The 18,460-nt window shown below is 57.5% G+C and overlaps 1 protein-coding gene across 1 annotated transcript; it reads right to left on the minus strand.

Moving 5' to 3' along the window:
- Positions 1-1,298: 1,298 nt before the first annotated feature.
- Positions 1,299-18,377, minus strand: LOC100276717 (uncharacterized). The gene is made up of 7 exons (NM_001150439.2): positions 18,097-18,377; positions 17,923-17,983; positions 2,333-2,427; positions 2,223-2,256; positions 2,020-2,074; positions 1,884-1,926; positions 1,299-1,544 (listed from the first exon to the last, which is right to left on the minus strand). Exons 1-7 carry the CDS (start codon positions 18,169-18,171, stop codon positions 1,473-1,475), a joined length of 435 nt encoding a protein of 144 aa, NP_001143911.1. The 5' UTR covers positions 18,172-18,377; the 3' UTR covers positions 1,299-1,472.
- Positions 18,378-18,460: the final 83 nt, after the last annotated feature.

An 18,460-nucleotide genomic window follows, 5' to 3' on the forward strand; every position in this document is an offset into this window, starting at 1 on the left:
ACCCTTGATGGACCTGTAATGTTAAATTCTAGTGTTCATTTGTCTATTAGATAGTTGGAGTATGGACTATGGTGTATGGACAGAACTTGGATCTGGTCTGTGTTGTGTGCAATAACTATAGAGTTGTGGACTATGGTTTAATGGTTATTACTGTATTAACGATGTGGTGTTATCATGTGTGTTGTAGCCGTTGTAATGTGAACTATGAGTTTTCATGTTATGTGATTATCACTTGTTTGTGTGTCATTATATTGTTTATCAGGGGTTTTGGTGGTATTTTTCTCCATCGAGTCCATGTATACCCGACAGGGATGGTGATAGAGAAAATCTCTCCCCACGAGCGGGGATGGGGACAGAGAACGGGGAAAAGTTGGTCTTGCGGGGACGAGGATGAGTCCCCATCGGGGAGCAAACCCGTTGACATCCTTAATCTCTGTTTCATCAGTTGGCGCGAGCGATGATGGGGCACCGAAAGGGCTACTGGCAGATGCGTCGTCGACACATCGCCACAAGCAGGGCGCGTCGATGTCGGACTAGAATGTTAGGTACCTCAATGAGTGGTTGTTGCAGCGGATGCTTGTCTTCGAGCTCTGCTCGCTCATCTTCAAGCTCCGCATCTAGGTGTTCATCGACATCGTCATTGATGCTGCCATCGTGCTCGTGCTCCTCAGCTTCGGTGCCTCTCCTGTCGCCATTGCGCCTTGCTCACCGTCAACACTTTGCCTTCATGACTTGTTAACACTCATGTTTTTTAAGAGCATCTCCAACAACATGACCTATAAAAATGTCCTATAATTTAAAATGAGTATATTTTATAGAATTTAGGCACCAATAAAACATCACGCTCCAACAGTAAAACATCAAATCTAGATTATAGGGCAGTTTACTATGTTGTAGTATATTTAAGACACTTGAGAGGGTGTTCTATAATTTTTTAACCAAATTTTATAAAATAAGACACTGTCAGAGTAGTTTTTCCAATATAGAGCCCTATATTTTAATTTGTAGCACCAATTTAAGGAGATTGCTTTGAGTACTTGCTATAAGGAGCATTAGTTTTTTAATCGGTACCTCAAGACGGGACTGAAAGAAGGTTTCTGACAAGCAAACGCTCCACCGAGATACAGGCGCCTAATTTTCTAGTCCTCCTTAAATGCTTGTTGAAGAACAACACAGTTCCCACATTTGTTAAGACTTATTTTATAACTGCCCTCTTATTATAGAAAGCATATGACAATTTTCCTGTTTGTACATTCACCAATTTCTATGAAATACTGCAAAGCGTAGTGTTCAAAAGATAAGTTCAACGGTCACCTAAGGGGCTAAGCCAATAATCACATACGAAATAGTAACGATGAATTTATTGGAATTTATAGCATACATTACAACTCAACATAGTACATGGTAACTGAAACACATTCAGGTCCAAAATGCATTGGCCCTATTTCCTGGCAGCATATAAGATCTTCAAGTTAAACACCGTTGAGAGTAATCACAATTTTGCGAGGGCTGGCATGGTCTCGATGTTCGCACAGCCATATGCCCTGAAACAAAACCCAAACAAGATTTGGCAATTTGAATACAATCAATACATGCAGTTTGTTATACTATTCAGATGGCTCCTACGCTCACAGAGGTGGTAATGGCTCTAGATTTTATACTACAAACTTTAAGGATCGAATCGGATTACGATCGGACCCTATTCTTATTCATTTTTGAACTAAAATTATTTAAGGGCCTTAATTTTTCTGAAAGGACATTTGGATCGTGATCCATTACCACCCCTACTCATACCCGTTTGTCAGGTGTTACCTAATCATGGTATACCAATGCAAATTGAGATACATGAACTAAGCTTGAATATCAGATGTCCATTCCCTCACCTGCCAAGTGCCCGTATTGAGACGTCCATCAGTTATAGGAATCCTGCATAGAGCAAGATGCAAACTGTTAAAAACTTCTACACAGTAGAAGAATAACATAATGGAGGGAAGAAATAAGAAGTGAGAAATCACGTACGTTAGGGAACAACCAAACATAGAAGATTTAATATGTGCTGGCATGTCATCAGGTCCTGTAATTAGAACAGAAATCTCACTGTCTTGTCACAAAGAAAGCAGTACGGTTTTCATAACCAATGATCCACATGAGTAGTTATGAATACGTTACCCAAAAGTTCAGTGAAATTCTGCAAAAAGTAACACGATTGAGACTTAACTAACCTTCCATAGTGTGTTTCCAAGGAGCATTGTGGCCCTGAAAACGATGACATAACGAAGCAGCATTTTAATTGTAGCATTTAAAAGAGAAGAGAAAAATTTAGGCCACTGACCTCTGGAACAATTCTGTTAAGAAAAGTCTCAGTGTCAGCCTGCACATCAGAGTCATAGTTCTCGTTGATGGTCAGCGATGCGCTTGTGTGCTGAACTGCAAAACCAAAAAAAACATTAATTAACACTAAAATGCAGGGAATAGTTCTTATCTACATGCTTGTCAGCTCATGAATATATGTGACCAAAAAAGGCCACGGCCTTTATTGCAAATTAGGCAAACTGCTTGTGCAGTAGCATGGCTACATTGAGTTATTTCTTTTTTCAGAACATGTTGAATCAATATCGAACTTCTGTGCTAGTACTAGCAATACCACAGATTCGATGAATGATTCAGACATATATATATATATAACATAGTTTTTTTTAACAGAACCACAGGGGAGCCCCCTACCTAAATTTTTCATTGATTAGAGGGTACATACATTTTACAAGGCCTTAGGTTCAAATGGAGAAAACAGAAAAATCTATTGGAAATTCTCTACTCAAATAATAAGATGAGCCTTTAGAGTTGGCTCCTCCCGAAAAGTAGCTTTCCAGAGATCTAGGGAGACACTTCCATTGTCAAACATGATGCTATTTCTGTGCTTCCAGATTGACCAACAGGCTACTATCACGATTTCTCTAAAAGATGGCTCTTCCAAAGACATCCATGGCGTCAATGATCATGTCCAATGACTGGAGGGACAAATCCCAGTGGATGTTTAGCAAATTGCAGTAAATAAGGCTAAAAGGGCATTTAAAAGAGAGATGGAAGGGAGTTTTGTCGGCGTTTCGACCCCGGGGGGTCCCTGGACCGACGAGTAAATTGTCGCCCTGTTCATGTGATGTCGTGGCCGTCGGAGGAGCGCTTGAGCCCTGTAGGAGCACAGCTGTCGGAGCTGTCGGGTCCTTGCTGACGTCTCCTTGCTTCCGTAGGGGGCTGAGAACCGCCGTCGTCATGGAGCACGCGGGGTGCCATCATTACTTGTTTTACCGGGACGAGCCAAATGGGACGCTGGTCTTGTTCCCCGTAGCCTGAACTAGCTAGGAGTAGGGTAATGATGTGTCCCCCTGCGACGTGGTCGGTCCGAGCCCAAGGTCGGGCGAGGCGGAGGCTCCTCCGAGGTCGAGGCTGAGTCCGAGCCCTAGGGTCGGGCGAGGCGGAGACCGTCGTCCGAGGTTGAGGTTGAGTCCGAGCCCTGGGGTCGGGCGAGGCGGAGACCGTCGTCCGAGGTCGAGGTTGAGTCCGAGCCCTAGGGTCGGGCGAGGCGGAGTCCGTCGTCCGAGGTCGAGTCCGAGCCCTGGGGTCGGGCGAGGCGGAGCTTCCTATGCCGCCTGAGGCCGGACTTGACGGCTGTCAGCCTCACCCTGACGGGTGGCACAGCAGTCGGAGCGGCGCAGGCGGCGCTGTTTTCCTGTCAGGTCAGTCAGTGGAGGGGCGAAGTGACTGCGATCACTTCGGCCTTGTCGACTGAGGAGCGCGCGTCAGGATGAGGTGTCAGGCGATCCTTGCATTGGATGCTCCTGCGATCCAGTCGGCTGGCGAGGCGATCTGGCCAAGGTTGCTTCTCCGCGAAGCCTGCCCGAGCTGGGCCTCGGGCGAGTCGAAGGTGTGCCCGTTGCTTGAGGGGACACTTGGGCGAGACGTGAATCCTCCTGGGTCGGCTGTCTTTGCCCGAGACTGGGCTCGGGCAAGGCGAGATCGTGTCCCTTGAGTAGACGGACCCTTGACCTGAATTGCGCCCATCAGGCCTTTGCAGCTTTGTGCTGATGGGGGTTACCAGCTGAGATTAGGAGTCTTGAGGGTACCCCTAATTATGGTCCCCGATAGTAGCCCCCGAGCCTCGAAGGGAGTGTGGGTACTCGCTTGGAGGCTTTGTCGCACTTTTTTGCAAGGGGACCGGCCTATCTCGGTTGCATTTTGTTCCGGTGGGTGCGCGCGAGCGCACCCGCCGGGTGTAGCCCCCGAGGCCTCGGAGGAGTGGTTTGACTCCTTCGAGGTCTTAATGCCTTTCGTGATGCCTCGGCCGGTCTGGTTGTTCCCTCATGCGAACTGGTCGTAGCCCGGGTGCATAGTCAGGTTCCGAGTTCTCGAGCTGGTATGTTGACGCTGTCAACGGTTTGGCCGGAGCCGGGTTTGCGAGAGCAGCCCCCGAGCCTCCGCACAGAGAGAGACGACGGTCAAGGACTGACTCGGCTTTTATCATACGCCCCTTCGTCGCCTTTCCGCAAGGAGGAGGGGGGGAAAGCGCCATGTTGCCCTCGGAGGGCGCCGAACATGGTGTCTCCAGTGAGTTGCTAACAGGTGATCCGAGTGGACGCCCGTGCCCCGTTCGATAAGGGTCGGCTAGTGGCCCAGAGGCGCGCTCCAAAAGTACCTGCAGGTGATTTGCCGGACCCTGTCCCGTTTGATAGGGTCCGAGGGCTCGATGCCTCTCTCTGATGGGATTCCGTTACAGAATCGCTCCTGCTGGTCTCGGAAATGTCTTAGGGTACCTCGGGAGCGTAGCCCGAGCCTCGGCCATGTATCGGACGTACCCAGAGTCATCCCTCGCTCTGCGTGCTCTGAGACGGTTGTCGAACCCTTCGGGGGCCAACCTACGAACCCCTGATCAGTAGTGGGCGCGGAGCCCGAGTGGACTGAGGCGGCTGTCGAACCCTTCCGAGGGGCCAGCCTTCGAACCCCTGACCAGTAGTGGGCGCGGAACCCGAGTGCTCTGAGGCGGCCGTCGAACCCTTCCGAGGGGCCAGCCTTCGAACCTCTGATCAGTAGGAGGGCTCGGGGCCCGCTTCCTTCGCGGAGAAGGATCCCTTTTGGAGTATCCCCTTTCCCGGTCCTTGTAGCAAGAGAGAGAAAGGGGAAGAGGAAAAGGATACGAAATTGAACGACGTGGCGTACCTTTTTTGACGCGGTCATCATGGCGGAGGTGAAGCGTCGCCCGCTTCGCCTGTCAAAGGTGTCGCGCGCCCTGCTGCGGAGTTAACGCGACGGGACGAGTGGTTCGCGGGGCAGCCGTTGCGCGTGCCGTTCGAGGAACGGGCGTTTCGCCTTCGAGTTTTGAATTTCGCGGCGGGTTCGGGCGAAGTGTTGAACGGGTCTCGCCCGGGCCTTTATATATTCAGAAGAGGGACCAGTGGTGGTTCTTTACTCTGCTGCTCGCCTCCCGCTTAGGTTTTCGCAACCTGAGGGAATAGCCAGAGAAAGAAAACCGCGCACCTTGTCCCTCCTTCGCTTGGGGATGGCCGACCGGGTAACCGTCGTTCCGCCGCGCGACCCGTGGCCTTTCTCCACCGTCACGGTGGACGATCTGGAGGCCCTTGTTGCCGATGGTTTGCTTTGTCCCCTCTCCGGTGACCCGCAGCCGGAGTGGATGGCCCCTCCGAGCGGAGCCGCCCCGTCCCCACCGTCGGGGTATGTGCTGAGTTTCGTCTCTTTCCATGAGCGGGGGTTCGGAGTGCCAGCAAGTCGTTTCATGCGGGCGATTCTGCATTTCTACGGGGTGGAGCTGCACAATCTCAGCCCCAACTCCATCGCGCAAGCAGCCATCTTCGCGGCGGTTTGCGAAGGGTTTTTGGGGATTGACCCCCACTGGGATCTGTGGACCCATCTCTTCTCTGCGGAGCCTTTTTCCTTGACGACGGGGGAAAGGAGAGTTCGCATGGCGGTGCGGGCCGGTGGCTGCATCCTCCAGTTGAGGCAGGCGCGTGCGCAACAGTACATCCCCGCCATCCTTGTGTCTTCGAACAAGGGGTGGCAGCGCCGGTGGTTTTACCTTCAGAACGACGATGGGAGGCTCCCGTCGTTTTCTCAACGAGTGGTGACTGCCGCCGGCAGCAACTGGCGCTACGGGGCCCCGCGCGAGAGACAGAAGAATCTCCAGCCCCTTGCAGGAGCTGCGAGACGGAGGGCTCATCGTCGCGGGGGTGGTTGCCGCCATCCATCGCCGGAGGGTGCTCCGCTTGACGGAGCGGCGGCTGCTGCTTTCGGAGATGGCGCCGGGGGTCGACTTGGAGGGTTCGCAGATGTCCTCGGTCCCCCTCCCCGCCGATGACCTCCACAGGCGGGTAGCCGACACGGTAGGGAGGCTGGATGCCGGTGCCCTTACCCAGCCCTCGATGCGTCCCGAGCACGAGTGCATATCCCTGGTGAGTGTCCGCTCCTTCTTCCTTCTTGTGTCAGATTGCCCTTGGTTCTCACAGCCGAGATTTTCGTCCGTCTCCAGGAGTTGGGGTTTCACAAGCCTTCTTTGCCACCGGTCCCGGAGGACCGAGCCGCGCGGAGGGTCGCTGCGGAGAAGAAGAAGGAAAAGAAGGACGCGAAAAAGGCTCGGGCCCGCGAGCGGATGCGGGCTCGAGACGCCTTGGAGAGGCGTCGTCGGAAGCAGGAGAGGGACGGGCTCCCGAGGGAGCCGTCGCCGGAGACGCCTGACGACGACGACGACGACGATGATGACGAAGATGACGACATGGCGGCCCGCCTCGGCCTTAGCCCAGATCTGCGGCTGGGCCAGGGGTCGTCGAGCCAGCCCCCGAGTGGGCTGGCGCCGTTGGTATCCAGGGCCGGGGTATCAGGGTCCCGGTCCGAAGAACAGGGGCAGGCCGAGGGGGTACTTGACCCCTTGGCCGAGGTGGTCGAGGTGACCCCGGGGAGTCAGGCCGACCCGCCTGTCCCTGAAGAGCCGTTGCCCGTGCCGGCAGCATAGGAGGCTGATCCTCAGGTTGCCGTGTCTGCGCCTGGGCGGACCTTCCCTTCGGCGCCCCGAGCGCCCGAGTCAGGGATGGTGCCGAAGCCGGCAGCGGGGCAAACCTTGGTGGTGCCCGTGGGGACCGAGGCTCGAGGGGCCTCCCCGCAGGCACGATTGATCGTGGCCCGGAGTGGGTAAGTATCTGAGGATACCTCTTTCCCGGCTCCTTCGTGTGTCCTGATCCTGCTCTTCCCTTTCTTCCCAGCAAACGGAGGCACGGTTCGACCGGTCTGGCTCCCCGGAAGGTCCTTAAGACGGCGCCAGCTTCTGCAGCCGGTGCCGCACCGGGCCTCGCCGGCCGGCTGACCTCTACACAAGATGCCCCCATGCAGGGGGCTCAGGCGGCACAAGTTGTCGTGGGACGAGCTCCCGAGGCTGACCCCTCCGTCGAGGCAGCCGTCGTGCCAAGGGGGACTGCTGGCGCGGCCGCGGCTTTGAGCCCACCTGACGTGTTGCCGACGCCGGCACCGGCTTCTGCCGAGGCCGTTGCCGTTCTGGCTGTGGAGCCACCTGTCGCCACCGATGCTGAGATGGCCGAGGTGCCGCTACTCAAGGCCGGCGATCGAAAGCCTACCCCCTTAGCCAAGGAGGTACCCGATGCGCAGACTGCAGGGGGTGCCGATGCCTTGGAGGAGGGGGGCGCAGAACCGCGACCCGTCCTGGGGAGCCGCGACCTTGTCCTCGCACGGCGCGATCCCAATGAGCGGCGTGGGCAGGCGCTCCGGTTCTGGACCCGCGGCGCTTCGAAACCCCTCTTCATTCTTGACGATGAGCGGGAAGAGCAGTCTCGGGACGAGCTTCGTGAGTGTGTCGAGGCAACGATGGGGTCGCTTCGGTCGATCCTGGAGGTCCTTTCCAGGGACGTTCCCAGGATCCTTCAGGTAAGGATTTCAGGCATACCTTTGACGTGATCAAGGCATTCTTTGTGACGCCCCGCTTCCCTTCCTCAGGATCTGACGGATCTGAGCACCGCCAAGTCGTCGTTCATCCGCCGCGAGGTCGACGTCTGGGGTTCGCTGCGGTTCTTGAGGACCGCGCTTGCCGAGGCTACCGAGCGCCTCTCCCAATGGAGCGCTGAGGCGGCGGACCTTCGGTTGCTCTGTGACGAACTAGGGGCAGAGGCAGCGGCGGCACGCGCAGAGGCGCAGCGGCGGCAGTTGGAGCTTGGCCAGGTCATCGGTGAGCGGGACCAATCTCGGGACCGGGCCGCCGAGGCTGAAAGCCGGGCTGAGGCCCTTGGAGGCCAGCTAGCCGAGGCGTCTGCTCGGGCCGGAGCCCTTGCGGCGGACCTGGCCATGGCCGTCGGGTCTGCTCAGTCCGCCCAAGCCGCAGCCTCGGAGCAGCGTGCCCGGGCTGAAGGTATGTCTTGGCTGTTTTGAGATTTTGATTCAGCTTCACTCTTCAACTCGTGTTTGAAGACTTCTGCTTTGGTTGTTCGCAGAGTTCGAGTCTGCCCTCAATGAGTCTGCCAAGGCACTTGCCCAGGCGGCTGAGCAGAGGGAGGCCGACCGCGTGGCCATGTCCGAGGCTATCTCAGCCTTCTGCCAGGTCTTTGGTCTTGACGATGTCCCCTCGGGAAGCTCCCCCCAGAGTCGCCTGCAGGCCTTGGGTGACCACGCGCGCGGCAGACTCCGCGAGGCGCTGCATCACGACGTGAGGCGGGCCTTCGTCGTGCTCGCTTCCCACTACGATGTGGATCTGGAGCGGGTCAGCGAGGGGTACTGCCTTCCCGACGAAGATGAAGCTGCCCTGGCCGAAGTTCAGAGGCTTGACGCGGCCGCCGCGGGCCCAAGCGCGGTGCTGGCGACCACCTTCGAGGTGGAAATCCTTCCGCTTGCGCCGCCGTCCGAGGTCGGGGCGGATCTCGCCGAGGGTGGAAACGAAGCCGAGGGTGCAGCTCCTCCCCCGGGCGATGCCTGATTCTGCCGAAGCAGTTTATTTTGAATATGTATGTGTCTTTCGTGGCCGCCGAGCCCTGAACACTTTGTCGTCGTGATATAAAGTTGTGTCTCTTTTCCTCCTGTTTCGCGTATCCGGACTCGTTCGTCAGTAGCAGGATTGCTTGCCCAAGTAAGAGTTATTTTTCGCGGTAGGTGACGAGTGAGGTATCCGTATCCCAGAGGCGTAGGAATCCCTCGGCTCGGTCGGCCTTGCCACTTACATGCACTCTTATTCGTTTCTCGGGGTTCTGTTACTGATATAGCCGGGAAACACGAAAGTCGCTTTGGTGGAAGACTTTTTTCGAGGAAAATTTTGACGCAGAGGGGGTACCCCCCTTCTAGCCCCCGAGGGAGGGTCGGGCTTTGCCGAGGCAAGGCTGACCCTTCCTTGATGGTTAGGCTTTATTTGTGTATGTAAACGAGGTATATGAACGACTTGAAAACATCTTAAGGGTAAAAGCGACGTAGCTGTCGGATGTTCCAAGCGTTGTTGTAGACCTCGCCTTGACTGTTGGCCAGCTTGTATGTTCCGGGCTTCAAAATCTTGGCGATGATGAACGGCCCTTCCCAGGGAGGTGTGAGCTTGTGGCGCCCTCGGGCGTCTTGTCGTAGCCGAAGCATCAAGTCGCCCACCTGGAGGTCTCGGGACCGAACCCCTCGGGCATGGTAGCATCGCAGGGACTGCTGATATCGCGCCGAGTGTAGTAAGGCCATGTCCCGAGCCTCTTCCAGCTGGTCCAATGAGTCTTCTCGGTTGGTCTGGTTGCTTCGGGAGTCGTATGTCCACGTCTTCAGGGAGTCGTATTCTAAGTCTGTGGGCAAGATAGCCTCGGCCCCATATACTAGAAAAAACGGCGTGAAGCCCGTGGCTTGGCTTGGCGTCGTCCTCAGACTCCAGACCACTGAGGGGAGTTCCTTCATCCATCGCCTGCCAAACTTGTTGAGGTCGTTGTAGATCCTTGGCTTGAGTCCCTGCAGAATCATGTCGTTGGCACGTTCTACCTGCCCATTCGTCATGGGGTGGGCTACGGCGGCCCAGTCCACCCGGATGTGGTGGTCCTCGCAGAAGTTCAGGAACTTTCTGCCAGTGAACTAGGTGCCGTTGTCCGTGATGGAGTTCGGGACCCCAAAGCGATGGATGATGTTGGTGAAGAACGCCACCGCCTGTTCGGACCTGATGTTGTTTAGGGGTCGGACCTCAATCCACTTGGAAAATTTGTAGATAGCGACCAGCAGGTGCGTGTAGCCCCGGGTGCCTTCTGCAAGGGACCGACGAGGTCCAGACCCCACACAGCAAACGGCCAGGTGATGGGTATTGTTTGCAAGGCCTGAGCGGGTAGGTGTGTCTGCCTTGCGTAGAATTGACAGCCTTGGCAGGTGCGTACAATCCTAGTGGCGTCGGCCACCGCGGTTGGCCAGTAGAAACCCTGTCGGAAGGCGTTTCCAACGAGGGCCCGAGGTGCTGCGTGGTGGCCGCAAGCCCCTGAGTGTATTTCTTGTAATAACTCCTAACCTTCGGCGATGGATATGCATCGCTGGAGGATGCATGAGGGGCTGCGGTGGTAGAGCTCCTTTCCGTCACCCAGCAAGACGAACGACTTGGCGCGCCGTGTCAGTCGCCGAGCCCGGTTCTGTCGAGGGGTAGCTCTCCTTGGTGGAGATATTGTAGGTACGAGGTCTGCCAGTTTCGATTAGGCGGGACCCCATTCCGCTCTTCCTCGACGCGTAGTGCCTCACCCTCGGGCAGGGCCGAGGCCTTCTCGGGCTCGGGCGTGTCGTCGGTCTTGACGGAGGGTTGATGTAGGTCTCGGGAGAAGACGTCCGGGGGGACCGTTGTCCGCCCCGAGGCTATCTTAGCCAGCTCGTCCGCAGTCTCGTTATATCGTCGAGCGATGTGGTTGAGCTCGAGCCCGTAGAACTTGTCCTCCAGGCGCCGAACCTCGTCGCAGTAGGCTTCCATCTTCGGGTCGCGGCAATGGGAGTTCTTCATGACTTGGTCGATGACAAGCTGCGAGTCGCCCCGAGCGTCGAGGCGCCGGACCCCTAGCTCGATGGCGATGCGCAACCCGTTGACCAGAGCCTCGTACTCGGCCACACTGCACGACGCCGGGAAATGGAGGCGCAGCACGTAGCGGAGGTGCTTCCCGAGTGGTGAGATGAAGAGCAGGCCCACGCCCGCTCCTGTTTTCATCAACGACCCGTCGAAAAACATGGTCCAGAGTTCCGGTTGGATCGTAGCTGCTGGAAGCTGGGTGTCCACCCATTCAGCCATAAAGTCCGCCAAGACTTGGGACTTGATGGCCTTCCGAGGAGCGAACGAGATTGTCTCGCCCATGATCTCCACCGCCCACTTCGCAATCCTACCCGAGGCCTCTCGGCACTGGATGATCTCTCCCAGGGGGAACGATGACACCACAGTCACAGGATGAGACTCGAAGTAGTGTCGCAACTTTCGCCGCGTCAGAATTACCGCGTACAGTAGCTTCTGAATTTGCGGGTAGCGGATTTTGGTCTCGGACAGTACCTCACTGATGAAGTAGACCGGCCTCTGGACGGGCAATGCGTGCCCCTCTTCTCGTCTCTCGACCACGATCGCGGCGCTGACCACCTGAGTGGTAGCGGCGACGTATATCAAGAGGGCTTCTCCGGCAGCGAGGGGCACCAAGATGGGCGCGCTTGTAAGGAGCGCCTTCAGGTTCCCGAGGGCTTCCTCGGCCTCGGGGGTCCAAGTGAAGCACTCGGCCTTCCTCAAGAGGCGGTACAGAGGTAGGCCTCTTTCGCCGAGGCGCGAGATGAAGCGGCTCAGAGCCGCAAGGCATCCCATGACCCTCTGTACTCCTTTCAAGTTCTTGATGGGCCCCATGTTGGTGATGGCCGCGATTTTCTTCGGGTTGGCCTCGATGCCCCGCTCGGAGACGATGAACCCCAGGAGCATGCCTCGGGAGACTCCGAAGACACACTTCTCGGGATTGAGTTTTACGCCTTTCGCCTTGAAACACTTCAATGTCGTTTCAAGGTCAGAGAGGAGGTCGAAGGCTTTCCTCGTCTTGACTACGATGTCATCGACATAAGCCTCGACCGTTCGACCAATGTGCTCTCCGAACACGTGGTTCATGCACCTTTAGTATGTAGCACCCGCGTTCCTCAAACCGAATTGGCATAGTAATGTAGCAGTACATGCCAAAATGTGTGATGAAAGAAGTCGTGAGCTGGTCGGACTCTTTCATCCTAATTTGGTGATACCCCGAGTAGGCATCAAGGAACGACAGGGTTTCGCACCCAGCAGTGGAATCCATGATTTGATCGATGCGAGGCAGAGGGTAGGGAACCTTCGGACATGCTTTGTTTAGACCAGTGTAGTCTACACACATCCGCCATTTCCCACCTTTCTTTTTCACAAGCACAGAGTTGGCTAACCATTCGGGATGGAATACCTCCTTGATGAACCCTGCAGCCATCAGCTTGTGGATCTCCTCGCCTATGGCTCTGCGCTTTTCTTCGTCGAATCGGCGCAGAGGCTGCTTCACGGGTCGGGCTACAGCTCAGATATCCAGCGAGTGATCGGCGACATCACTCGGTATGCCAGGCATGTCCGAGGGACTCCACGCAAAAACCTCGGCGTTCGCGCGGAGAAAGTCGACGAGCACTGCTTCCTATTTGGGGTCGAGCTCGGAGCCGATCCGGACTTGCTTGGAGGTGTCGTTGCTGGGGTCGAAAGGGACGGACTTAACCGCCTCAGCTGGCTCGAACTTGCCGGCGTGGCGCTTCGCATCTGGCACCTCCTTGGAGAGGCTCTCCAGGTCGGCGATGAGGGCCTCGGATTCGGCGAGGGCCTCGGCGTACTCCACGCACTCCACGTCGCATTCGTACACGTGTCGGTACGTGGAGCCGACGGTGATGACTCCGTTGGGGCCCGGCATCTTGAGCTTGAGGTAGGTGTAGTTGGGGACGGCCATGAACTTGGCGTAGCATGGTCTCCCAAGCACTGTGTGGTAGGTTCCTTGGAACCCGACCACCTCGAACATGAGGGTTTCCTTTCGGAAGTTGGAGGGAGTCCCGAAGCAGACGGGCAGATCGAGTTGCCCAAGGGGTTGGACGCGTTTCCCGGGGATGATCCCGTGAAAAGGCGCCGCGCCGACCCGGATCGTGGACAGATCGATCTGCAGGAGCCCGAGGGTCTCGGCGTAGATGATGTTGAGGCTGCTGCCTCCGTCCATGAGGACCTTGGTAAGCCTGACGTTGCTGATGACGGGATCGACAACGAGCGGGTACTTTCCCGGGCTCGGCACGCAGTCGGGGTGGTCACCTTGGTCGAAGGTGATGGGCTTGTCGTTCCAGTCTAGGTAGACTGGCGCCGCCACCTTCATTGAGCAGACCTCCCGGCACTCTTGCTTGCGGTGCCGAGCTGAGGCGTTCGCCACCTGCCCACCGTAGATCATGAAGCAGTCGTGGACCTCGGGAAACTCCTCTGCCTTGTGTTCCTCCTTCTTGTCGTTGTTGTTGGCTCTGCCACCTTCCGCCGGGGGCCCGGCCTTGTGGAAGTAGCGCCGAAGCATGACGCACTCCTCAAGTGTGTGCTTAACGGGACCCTGATGATAGGGGCACGACTCCTTGAGCATCTTGTCGAATAGGTTGGCGCCTCCAGGAGGCTTCCGAGGGTTCCTGTGCTCGGCGGCGGCGACAAGGTCTGCGTCGGCGGCGTCGCGTTTCGCTTGCGACTTCTTCTTGCCCTTCTTCTTTGTGCCGCGCTGAGCGGACGCCTCAGGGACGTCTTCCGGCTGGCGCCCCTGAGGCTGCTTGTCCTTCCGGAAGATGGCCTCGACCGCCTCCTGACCAGAGGCGAACTTGGTGGCGATGTCCATCAGCTCGCTCGCCCTGGTGGGAGTCTTGCAGCCCAGCTTGCTCACCAGGTCGCGGCAAGTGGTACCGGCGAGGAACGCGTCGATGACATCCGAGTCGGTGATGTTGGGTAGCTCGGTGCGCGGCCTCGAAAATCGTCGGATGTAGTCCCGCAGTGATTCTCTCGGCTGCTGACGGCAGCTTCGGAGATCCCAGGAGTTCCCAAGGCGCACGTATGTGCCCTGGAAGTTGCCGGCGAAGGCTTTAACCAGGTCGTCCCAGTTGGAGATCTGCGCAGGTGGCAGATGCTCCAGTCAGGCTCGGGTGGCGTCGGAGAGGAACAGGGGGAGGTTGCGGATGATGAGGTTGTCATCGTCCATTCCACCCAGCTGGCAGGCCAGCCGGTAGTCCGCGAGCCACAGTTCCGGCCTTGTCTCCCCCGAGTACTTGGTAATGGTAGTCGGGGTTCGGAACCGGGTCGGGAACGGCGCCCGTCGTATGGCCCGGCTGAAAGCTTGCGGACCGGGTGGTTCGGACGAGGGGCTCCGATCCTCCCCGCCGTCGTAGCGTCCCCCACGCCTGGGGTGGTAGCCTCGGCGCACCTTACCGTCGAGATGGGCTCGACGGTCGCGGCGGTGGTGCTCGTTGCCGAGGCGTCCCGGGGCCGCAGGCGCTGTGTCCCGCGTGCGCCCGGTGTGGACCGAGGCTTCCCGCATGAATCGGGAAGTCGCGGCGCGATGCTCCGGGGGGTACCCTTGCCTTCGGGAGGCAGAGCTTTCGGCCCGTCGGACCGCGACATCCTCCAGGAGATTCTTGAGCTCACCCTGGATACGCCGCCCCTCGGTGGTGGATGGTTCCGGCATCGCTCGGAGTAGTATTGCTGCTGCAGCCAGGTTCTGGCCGACCCCACTGTAAGCCGGAGGCAGCCTCGCCCTGGCATCGTTGGCGATGCGGTGCTGGACGTCCTGGGCCAGATGACGCGCTTCTCCGGCCGGTGCTCGGCCTGCCCACTCCTGCCCGATATTCTGCCGGAGCTGCACAAGTTGTCCTGCTTCCTCGTCGAGCCTGGCCCGCATCTCGCGGATTTGCTCGAGCTGTGCGTCCTGACCCCCTGCAGGGACTGGGACCACAGCTAGCTCCCGAAGGATGTCAACGCGAGGCGCAGGCCTAGGGGGATCGCCGTCCTCCGGCATACCAAGGTGGTTGTCTTCGTCGAGACCCCCTAGATCGACGTGGAAACATTCGCGACTTAGGCCACAGTCCTCGTCGCCGAGGCTGTGGCTACTATCGGAGCAATCGGAGAGGCAGTAGTCACATGCGGTCATGAAGTCCCGCATGGCACTGGGGTTACCGAGCCCGGAGAAATCTCAACCATAGTCGGGCTCGTCATCTTCCTCGGAACCCGGGGGCCCGTAGGTCGAGACGGCCGTCAGTCGGTCCCAGGTTGACCACATATGATACCCCGGAAGGTTCGGATATGCCTTTATGAAAGCATCCACCGAAGCGGGGTCGCTTGGTGGGTCGAAGCTGAATCTAAAAGGCACAGGATGAAAAACGGACGGTACCTCTTGATCGACGGATGGTGACGAAGTCGCGTCGGGGACGGACTGCACCGTTATCTCGGGTACGAGGCTAACGCCCAGCAAGTCCTTCGCGAGCGTGCTGGCGTCGTCCGTCTGCTTGGGGTTGGCGTGTTGCGGGGAAACGACGCTCATCTTCGTCTCAGACGCGAGGTCAACGCCCGACGTGTCCCCCGCTGGGGCGCCGGCGCCGTCGACTCGCTCGACAGCCAACGAGGTGCCGCCTCCTGCTTGGCCATGGTTGCCCCGCCTCCTCCTCCGTCGGCGGGGAAGGTGACGGGACAGACCCGGATGCTGTTCTTCCGTCACGCGGGGAAGACGTCGTCGATTTTGCCACCGGCGGGCGGGCTGACGGCCGCCATTGTCGTTGTCGCGCGGCGGAGGAAGGAGTATCATGTCGTAGCTGCCGTCGAGGGACATGAACTCGAGACTCCCGAAACGGAGCACCGTCCCGGGTTGGAGAGGTTGATGGAGACTACCCATCTGGAGCTTGACGGGAAGCTGTTCGTCAACACGCAGCAGGCCCCTAGCTGACGCGCCAACTGTCGGCGTTTCGACACCGGGGGTCCCTGGACCGACGAGTAAATTGTCGCTGCGTGTCCCAGCCTAGATGGGTCGGCGCGAGACGGAACACAAGGGGGAAACAATAAGGGGAACCGCGGCCTCGTGTTGTCCTACGCCCAGGGCGGATGCGCTTGCAGTAGGGGGTTACAAGCGTTCGCGGGGAGAGAGAGAGCCTGTGCGTCAGCCCGTCCTCCCGCGCGGCCACCTTCCCGTACGAGGGCCCTGGACCTTCCTTTTATAGATGTAAGGAGAAGGCTCAAGTGTACAATGGGGGTGTAGCAATGTGCTAACGTGTCTAGCAGAGGGAAGCCAGAGTCCTATGTACAGGCCGACGTGGCTGTCGGAGAGGTTTTGGCGCCCTGTTCATGTGATATCATGGCCGTCGGAGGAGCGCTTGAGCCCTGTAGGAGCACAGCTGTCGGAGCTGTCGGGTCCTTGCTGACGTCTCCTTGCTTCCGTATGGGGCTGAGAACCGCCGTCGTCATGGGGCACGCGGGGTGCCATCATTACTTGTTTTACCGGGACGAGCCAGATGGGACGCCGGTCTTGTTCCCCGTAGCCTGATCTAGCTAGGGGTAGGGTAATGATGTGCCCCCCTGCGACGTGGTCGGTCCGAGCCCAAGGTCGGGCGAGGCGGAGGCTCCTCTGAGGTCGAGGCTGAGTCCGAGCCCTAGGGTCGGGCGAGGCGGAGACCGTCGTCCGAGGTCGAGGTTGAGTCCGAGCCCTGGGGTCGGGCGAGGCGGAGACCGTCGTCCGAGGTTGAGGTTGAGTCCGAGCCCTGGGGTCGGGCGAGGCGGAGACCGTCGTCCGAGGTCGAGGTTGAGTCCGAGCCCTGGGGTCGGGCGAGGCGGAGTCCGTCGTCCGAGGTCGAGGTTGAGTCCGAGTCCTGGGGTCGGGCGAGGCGGAGCTTCCTATGGCGCCTGAGGCCGGACTTGACGGCTGTCAGCCTCACCCTGACGGGTGGCACAGCAGTCGGAGCGGCGCAGGCGGCGCTGTTTTCCTGTCAGGTCAGTCAGTGGAGGGGCGAAGTGACTGCAGTCACTTCGGCCTTGTCGACTGAGGAGCGCGCGTCAGGATGAGGTGTCAGGCGATCCTTGCATTGAATGCTCCTGCGATCCGGTCGGCTGGCGAGGCGATCTGGCCAAGGTTGCTTCTCCGCGAAGCCTGCCCGAGCTGGGCCTCGGGCGAGTCGAAGGTGTGCCCGTTGCTTGAGGGGACCCTCGGGCGAGACGTGAATCCTCCTGGGTCGGCTGTCTTTGCCCGAGGCTGGGCTCGGGCAAGGCGAGATCGTGTCTCTTGAGTGGACGGATCCTTGACCTGAATTGCGCCCATTAGGCATTTGCAGCTTTGTGCTGATGGGGGTTACCAACTGAGATTAGGAGTCTTGAGGGTACTCCTAATTATGGTCCCCGACAAGTTTGTTCACTGGAGGTATTGCACAGAACGCAACTGTCTTCATCTAGATGCCTGTTCTTTCTTCTGAGAAAAAATCTTGTGTTCAGTCCGTCTCCGATAAGAATCCAAAAGAATTTATATTTACTTAGAGCACTTAATTTCCAAAACCAAGATAAGAAGCGATGGCACAGTTTCAGCTTACTACACAGAATTTCCATCCCCTAAATGCAATCAATACATGGCTTATACACAAAGGTTCATAAGCCATACTAATACACCTAAAGTTATGCTGGTTTGACCGAATAAGCAGAAGAGTGATTTCACTAAAAGACACCTTGAGGCTGCCAAATTTTGATGCAGCAGTGAAGTTCAGTTCACTAAATTTCCATCAATTCTATCCCCACCCACCCTGTCAGATTCTACAGAAAACTATCTGTATTCTGTAATACTACAAACAGCAACTTAACATGTCGGCACGTAGGCAAGTGCGAACCAATATGGAAATGTCTAGAAACGCATAATAAATAAGTAATATGTGTCAACATACGGAAGAAATGCGCGAGACCGCACTTGAACCCGGCCAGGTCGCCCTCGATCTCCCTCAGAATCTGCAGCACCACCCGGTGGAACATGAGGGAATCTCAGCACCAAGAGCACGAGGTGCGAGTACGGAAGCCGCGGGTGAGACTTGAGAGAGAGAGAGCGAGAGCGCGGATGGGACCTTGGGGGTGATGAGGTGGCAGCCCCGCCGATGCGCCGGGATAACGACGGTCTTCTGGGCCCACTTGGCGGCCATGGAGCGGTGCGCGATAAGGTAGGACGGTAGGGGGCGGCGTCGAGACCGCGGGAGGACAGGACCGGACGGCGCAAGTGCTGCGGCGGTGCAGGGTTGTTGTTGTTGTCTCGTTGCTTGGTTGGGAGCGCTCGCGGCGGCACGGGAACTCGGGAAGAAGCAGCAGGAGGCAGGAGCAAGTGGTGCTGTGGAGCTAGGGATGGCAAAATGGCAATCAGACGGTTATGACACGAATATATGGTCCATGATTCCGTACCCTGAGACAAACACATAAACCACACATGTAGGTTCG

The sequence above is a fragment of the Zea mays genome, chromosome 5 (assembly GCF_902167145.1).
Source record: "Zea mays cultivar B73 chromosome 5, Zm-B73-REFERENCE-NAM-5.0, whole genome shotgun sequence".
In the NCBI taxonomy this organism is placed as follows: Eukaryota; Viridiplantae; Streptophyta; class Magnoliopsida; order Poales; family Poaceae; genus Zea; species Zea mays.